Source organism: Aythya marila (genome assembly GCF_965140915.1).
Source record: "Aythya marila genome assembly, contig: HAP1_HAP1_SCAFFOLD_278, whole genome shotgun sequence".
In the NCBI taxonomy this organism is placed as follows: domain Eukaryota; kingdom Metazoa; phylum Chordata; class Aves; order Anseriformes; family Anatidae; genus Aythya; species Aythya marila.
In genome coordinates this window covers 160,156-168,305 of record NW_028136580.1, presented here as the reverse complement: position 1 = coordinate 168,305, position 8,150 = coordinate 160,156, and the positions used below count along the sequence as shown (strand labels likewise).

Below are 8,150 nucleotides of genomic sequence, written 5' to 3'. Positions count from 1 at the left end.
CAAACCTCGGTTGCCTTACTAATATAATTTAGAAGAAGCCTACAAAAAGTAGCCGACATGCAGTCTGATACAGAGCCATCTACTGGGAGCACACAGTCCTAGGAGGCAATGAGAACTACTTTCTGGATCCCAGTGACATGAGCAGCATTTCTTTCCACAAAGAGATGTTTATTAGCAACACCGCCCAGCTTCCTGAGCTGCTAGCAACAGCCTCACTGTAAAACTGGGTATGGAAAATGTCGACATGTACAACATCCAGATTGTTTGTGGTGCTGTCTAAAAGAAAAGGGGATTTTCAGACAGAAGCAAACATCCCAGCACATTAAAACAAGGCCACCTCCATTACCAATTAATTTTGCTCACCTTACTTGCAACTCGATTGATATTTACATACAGTCAGTGAATCCGATGAGAAGAAAAAGAAAAAAAGGTACCTGTCCGCAGATTTCTTCTGGCGGTGCAACGTTTGTAAGCAGAACAGAAAGGTCCAGGGTGTGAACGGGAAACTTCTCCAAAGCGTGCAACACCACGGGTGCCACGTAAGAAACCTGGCCGTACCCTTCTTTTCCTACTATTAGCAGACAGGGCTGGCATGATGTTGGTTCCCAGAAAGCACTCCTAGAACAAGAGTTAAGAAAACAAGCTTATAAATGAGGTGCTGAATAGACACACAGATGTTCCAAGTAATTTTCCTATAGACTTTCTTTTCCCTCCCCAAATAATCCAAATGGCAGCGGTACATTAAATACATGTAAGATTTCCAGTTAAGTTATTCAGTCATTCCAATTGTTTCATCTTCTTCCCCTTGTTTCATCTTCTTCCCTTGTGTTTCCTATTCTTTACTAAACCAAGACTGCAAATTAATATCCCTGCAATCTTGCTTTACTACTAGGAAATAAATTGGTGAGGAGCATTTGTTTCCCCACTACAATCAGGCTGTACCTCTGCTGGCTTAAATCAAAGATGCTAGAGACTTAGCCTTGCTCTAAAGCACAGAAAATCTTCTGGACAGCACAGCAATAGAAACGGAGAAAAATAACTGATCCAGCTGTGACAACATGATCTAACTTTCCAACTGTGGGCTTGCATGACTTCCATACTAAAATATCACAAGATTAACACAACTTGGTGGCTTAACAAATAAAGACACCATTCAATTTTTTCTCATGGTGTTTTAACAAGCCATTTCTCAGTTTTCTTTCTGCTACATAATTCACTACTGGTTTAACAATCCTGGAAAACAGAAGGGCAAAAGGTGGCAACACAAACCCATAAAGTTGGGGTATTTTTAGCTAAAAGGACAGACAGCACATTTATGTGGTCTTGAGTCTTTCAAAGAATGCCATGGATTAAGTCAACGTGTTCTGGTAGTCTACTAATCACTTTGGCTTACGAAGAGAAGCCTGGGCTTTTCAATTTGGTCATTCAGAGCAACTTCATTACAACTTTAGTCCCTCCACCCTTTCTTCTTGTGAATACCAAGCACCCCTTCAACACACAAACTTGATGTTGCCCCTTCCTCTACCACCCCTCGCACTTTTAACAGCTGGAACTGTTTACAAAGACTCAGCAGACCTGAGAATTTAAACGTAACAGGGATCTATCTTTCTTTACCTGCTGAAACAGAGGCGTTTTTTCTCTGGTCCGTCAGGCATTCCATCTTTTAATTCATCTCCAGAAACCAAGCATGCATCGTCATCACTGTCAAACATATCATCTTGTAAAATAGGATTGAAATGCTCTGAAAGGCAAAAGAGGTTTGTTAACTTTCCTGAATAGCCTTTGTCTCTTTCTCTTCCATTAATACAGCTTCTAAATCAGTGCCAAAACCCTTTCTTCATTTGAGAGCACACACTGAAAGCTATTTCCTAGAGTTCAGCCCACCACAGATCTAAGGAGATGGCACAAGGCCCTACAAAGCTGTACTAAATCCCACTGATGTGTACGTGTAAGGTACGCTACTCTTGGTGATTTTTTTCTCCCCCTTAGAATAAAGGAGATTACGAACAATTTCTGCAGTTGCTAAATAGCTTAAAAAAAAAAAAAAAACAACAAACAAGACCATTTCTTTCTGGAGGAGGTTCCCACAATGAAAGCACGTGGATAAAGGATGTGATGGCCACAGAATTCCATTCATCTAGTAAATATCAATGCTAATTGATCTCACGTGTATAGTACGATCCACAAACATTTAAATTAGGAGACTGGTTAAAAATGACGATAGCTAAAACAATATTTAGCTTAGACCAGTTATACTTGTATCCTGGTCCTGACATTCTTCAGAAAGGAATTAGAAACATTGACCTAGAAATGCTTCCCCTCCAAAGATCTGAGTTTTGATTTTTTAAAGAAAAATAGGTGCCTTATACTTCAAACCTCAAGTCAACCTCTACAAATGCTAATTATCTTAGCTGCCCTCAGAAGCAGGATGCTTCAGTAGAGAACGCATCGTCCTTTACTGTGTATTGAGTCATTCAGAGCTTCCATTTGGCATTTCAGTTTCGAATCCACAATAAAACCTATGCGTTATATTCCAGACTTGCCCAAAAGAAAGACATGCACATGCAAATAATAAAATTCTACCACCATTATGTCTGAAAGGTAGAAGTTGATTGCACAAACCACAAGTTTTTGCTTTAGCAGAATTATAAAGAAGTGGATGCTGTGGTTATACCTTGCTGTCGGTCCTCCTTTAGTGCAAGCTGTGCATGCGGGAAGATCTTCTGCACAACTTGTAAAATATTCTCTACTGATCTTTTAAAAAGTGGCTTGAAAATGGGTGAGAGTGCTTGTACGGGTGAAGCCTCGATCCTGTTTGAAGCTGGAACAACCTTCTTCATAGCCATGAAAAAGTCCTTTGCTTTTATTTTAATACAATTAACGTCTAGTAGCAACTTCTCCCTACTTGCATAAATCTGAGGATAGCATCGGCGTAGAGAGCACAGCGCAGCTTCAGTACAGAGGGATTTGATATCTGCACCACAGTATCCTAACAAACAAAAATCAAATGTTACATCAGTCAAGGCCCAGGTTTACAACATGCAACATTTAAAGAATTTGTAATGCCAAAACCAAACAGCTTAACAGGGAATTCAAAGTGCTACCGCTCTGCAAGGATGTTTTAACATTTCGTGTCCATAAAGAACAATTCTGTTTGAATCCTGTCTGCCTCTGGGCCCTGCACTGGCAATTTAATTCTTGAACCACAGATGCAGTGTGTCCCAGTCTCCCCCTCATTCTAGTCAATTTATCAAGTCTTCAGAAAATACTCCTTAAATTTATGAACCTGTTTGCTTTTGTTATTCCGGACTTCTATTTCTAACAGTTACAGCCTTTTTTTTCCTGTCTTCTTCGAGATTAACTTAACACTGCTATAGATGTGACTGTCCCTGTGAATGGCTGGGGAAGAATGTTTTAATTACTGGTGAAGTGTCAATAAGAAAGCTATTTGTGTTTGATGTCTGGGAGTTTCATAACAACTGATAACAACTAGTGACTGTTATGGGATACTATGCAGACCTTTGGTATCTGGCCAGGGGGCCAAGAGATTAAGAGGAAGAAAAAAGAAGCTGAAGGACGGCTGGGAGACAAGACCTGCAGAAAATGTTCTATAAACTTGGTACAGTGCCAAAGGAGTACAAACAGGAAGGACTTGGAGAAGAAGACTACGAGCCTTCAGCATGAAAGACCCCTAGAGACCCCCAGAGGAGACTGATGCGCATGCTCCAGTAGGAGGGACTGGACCCCGGAGGCTAATTATAATAATCTAATTTTTTTGGAAGTAGTAATGAATATGTATTAGTCTAGGAGCATAAAAATCAGCTGCTTGATGTAACTGGTGTGTGCCCTGGTGGAGCGGAGACTCTCAGTGCACCCAGCACTGTTTGCTTACCTCTATTCTTTTATATTCTTCTAATAAATCCTATTTTTTTATTTAATCCTAATTTGAATCCTGAGCCATTTATACCACTCTCTGCAGGGAAGTTTCATGTTGCTCACTGCCTGATATCCTGGGCTTATGCAGCTGAAGCAGACTCCTCATCAAAAACTATACTCTTGAGGAAGATGCCCCAGAACCATTTAATGTTCTCAGACAACAAGAGGAACGACAATAAAGAGTAAATAGATGAAAGCATCTCACACAGATTGCTATGAAGGCGTGCCAGCTGCCTCGTTGACTAGTTGTGCAACAAGGCACAAGAGCATGGGTACTGCCTGGTACAAGCTAGGTTCTTTACAACTTGGTCACAAGCAAGAATCCATTTTGATTTCAGTCTTACCAATGCATTTCTCAGCTAGTTCATCAAGCAACATGTCCAGTGGCTGAGGGGTCCAGTCACGAGTATGAATCTTGAAAATTTCTTTTCTAGCCTGGAAGCAAAATCATTGCATTTTAGCTTGTCCCAAGTTTTCCTTAAAAATACCAACAAGAAACAAACAAACCAAAAGGCAAACAAACAACAAAAAACAAAACAGTCCTCCCTCAAAACCCCTCATCTATTAATACGCTTTTCTTACTTGCTCAACTTTCAAGTATTTTACAGTTATTTAATATACACTCTGCATTGTCAACCAGGAAATTGAATATTTCTTATTTGTTATACTGAACTTTTTCTAGGAACCTACAGTGAGAAAAGGCATTTATAGCTTCAATAACAAGTTTCCAAACTACGAGACCTAAGGACCCAGAGGAAAATACTGTAATGAAAACTTTATCCAGAAGCATTTCTTTGCTGTCCAAAAAACTTCTCTAAAACTTAGCAAGCTTTCATTGGGACAGTCTCATTACTTCATCACATTTGCTTTCCAGTCAGTAAATTCACAGAAAGCACTTCTGGCACAATGCTTCCAATTGCTACAATTACTATAAAGAAGAAAAGAATTATGACTCAAACTACTACCACCGAGCAGGGGCACAATCAAATGCAAACACGTCCCCTATTCATTCATAAGCGAAGGATTGAGACCAAAAACACAACTTCATGATGAAAACACCCAAGTGGACTAAATAATTAAGCAAACAGGTACAACTTTGGGAATGAAAGGTTTGATTATAGAACTAACTACTTGGTGGTATCATCCTGACCATATATATTCAGTACCAGATTTGCCCTCCATGGAACAGCGCAGTGTCTCCACATATCACTCTTTCGTTCAAGTTGTCAATTTTTTTTCCTATAAAGTTGGACTTTGCCATGGTAGCACTAACGTTGAATTTAAGTTCTCACCTCTTTATCTGGCAAGTTGAAGAGGAACTCTCTGTCAAAGCGTCCTGGTCTTCGTAAAGTAGGACCTATATAATCCAGTCTGTTGGCAGCTCCAATTACCACGATCTCTCTTCTGTTATCTACGCCGTCCAGAAGGGTCAGAAGAGTTGAAACAATGGAACAAATAGAAAAATATAAGTTTTACTTACTGGTTCAGTAAATTTTGTTACATTCCACATGACTTTCTTCCGTGAGTAGTCATAAAGGACAAGCTTTTTAAGGACAAGACTCATTTTAAGACATAAAAAATAGGTAAGTTAACACAGACCACATGCTGATATCAGGCTTAGTAAATTGGTTTCTACTATCGTTTAGAATCACCTGTTTTGGCATTGAGTTACAAGTTTTCAGGATAAATTAACATGTTCACAGTAAATTAAACAGGTCATCGTCCTTTTTTTTTTTCTTTTTTTTTTTTTTCCCAAAGATCAAGCAGATTTTATGTAGGTGCAAAACTATAATACCTATGAATGTGGTCTTGTTTACTGGAGCACACAGGAGCGAGACCATCTATCTCATCAAAGAAAATAATTGAAGGTCGCATCTGACAGGCCTAGCAGGAAAACACTGAGTAAAACAGCATTATTTAAAGGAAAAATGCACAAAAACATCATGGTTGGAATGTCATCTAAACTAGATTTTTCACTTTAGCCTCTGGGACCTCTACTGATAGAGCTACTGGAGTATCTGGCATGACTAACAGAAGACAGCAGTCTGTGTCAACCCACTGTATCCGGGTGACAGGAAGCAAATTGTTCCAGTAGTTCTTACAGCTGACATTCACAGCAGAAACACTGGCATTTCCATTTCAGGGGGAAAAAAAAATAACAAAATACAAAAAAAGAGCAAGTGCTACTTAAAAACGTTGACCACAGAAAATAATGGTTTCAACTCTGACAGAATACACTGTGCATTTCAACCTTACCTGTTCAAATAACACACAAAGTTGGCGTTCTGATTCCCCCACGTATTTTCTCATGCAGTCCGAAGCATTTCTCAGAAAAAATGATATTTTCCTGTCACTTCGACTATATTCACTGGCAAGTGCACGAGCAACTAGTGTTTCCCCTGTTCCTGGGGGGCCATAAAATAGACAACCTCTGCAATAAAAAAGATCCAGATAGGAAAAAAAACATCATGATGAGTACCTCCTACAACCATCGTCTCTAGAACAAACTCGTCTTTCCTAACCAAAACACGTCATGTACAAGACAGCAGTAATAGCTGAAGTGTGGGTAGAGGCAGAACAGATAGAAGTTCCGCGTTTTTACAACGTTTCACAAGAAAATTCATTTTTTTCACCCAAAGAAATGAATAAGGAGGTAACTCAAACGTATAAAAACTTCAAAAGAGAGCATACTGTCCCAGAAGGACACTTCCAAAACTGCTGACAAACAGGGTGATTACAGCAAACCGGAGCCAAACGGGCAAACTTCAGCACAGAATCTGAGAATGGGCTGAATGGTGAATCACCAGTTCATTCTGCAGCAATAAACTGCATATTCTTGCTTTCACAATATGCAGAATCTGATAGTAAAGCATTTAATGCTCCTTTCAAAAGCATTAAGTTACTGGGTTTGGTCTCTCAGACCATCTATTGCTGATGGCAAGTGAGGAAGCCTAAAGCCGGAAGGAAAAGCGATGCCTTAGCACTCAGAGGAAAAAAAAAAAAAAAAAAAAAAAAAAAAAAAAAAAAAAGAAAGCAAAAGTAGGCAGGAAAAACAACTGGGCTTCCAGGCAACATATTACAATTGACTTCCACACTAGATAATCCCTTCTTGCTTACAGACTAATCAAGCTGACTTGTACATAAAACTGAGAACAAAACCACTCCAACCCAACTAACCCAACTTTTTAAAAACACCAGATGGTAAAACTTACAAGTTTCAGACATTGCTTATATTTTTAACCTACAAATATTCTGGATTCTATCCATTTTTAAGAAACCACTTTTTGCTACTACTAAAACAAATGTTCACCGCTGCCAAAAATGTTGAAGCATGGAAGCATATTGATACCTTAATTGAACTTTCTCCTGAAAACAGCTGACTTACGATTTATCACTGTCATGAGTTACCTTGGGGGCTGAATATTGAACTGCTGAAAAACTTCTGGATACAGGACGGGAAAAATCACCATCTCTTTCAAAGCTGCGATGTGTTCCGAAAGACCACCCACGTTCTCAAATCCAATCTAAAGAGAAATTCAACACCACAGAGTTTGTATGTTAAAGAAAGCAGCAACCTAGATCAAGGTTTCATCAGAAATTATCTCAGCACAACGCAAACATTCTGGGCAATTTTTGAAGTTGCTTTAGAGAAAACCATCAACAAAGGTAGTTGTAGATGGCGCACTGAGATCTTTCATAATCACTGGAAACACTCGCTGACACGATGATTAGTTTACCACTTACCGCATTATCTATTTGCATTGCATCTCCCTGACTTCCTCCAGCTTTCTTTTGATCCCTCTGAACTCTCTTTAGGTCCCGTTTCTGACGTTTCACTCGAAAAGTCCTGATTTGAATTAAGGAGAAGTTATAGGGCTTCTTTTTCTTTAAGATGCAGCTCGAAGATTTTTGTTTTTCATAATAATGCCAAGCAAATGTAGAAGACATTAATTAATATATTAGAAGACCTAATTAATTGACATAAACTTACACAGTTACATTTAGATAAACTTAAACATGGCTAAATATTCATTTGAAGGAGATTCATCCCTCCCCTATTCTCTACCGACAGCAACCTTCTTGGAGATGTGCTCTCGCCGTCCTCACTGCTCTCACCACCCTCCTCCGTATCACACGTGCTAAGCAAGGGAGATGAGCAAGAGGGTGTAGAATCACTGATGTCATCTGCACGTCTCCGTCTGCAAGCAAGCATA

General features: G+C 39.3%; 1 protein-coding gene across 1 annotated transcript; it reads right to left on the bottom strand.

Annotated features, from left to right (window-relative positions):
* Positions 1 to 2,750: 2,750 nt before the first annotated feature.
* Positions 2,751 to 7,698, bottom strand: LOC309891735 (ATPase family AAA domain-containing protein 2-like; the record flags this gene model as incomplete). The annotated part of the gene is made up of 7 exons (XM_082786067.1): positions 2,751 to 2,989; positions 4,281 to 4,371; positions 5,229 to 5,388; positions 5,732 to 5,820; positions 6,193 to 6,367; positions 7,345 to 7,460; positions 7,681 to 7,698. Coding segments are annotated over 7 exons (888 nt in total), but the record flags the coding sequence as incomplete, so codon positions are not given.
* Between the last annotated feature and the right edge of the window lie 452 nt (positions 7,699 to 8,150).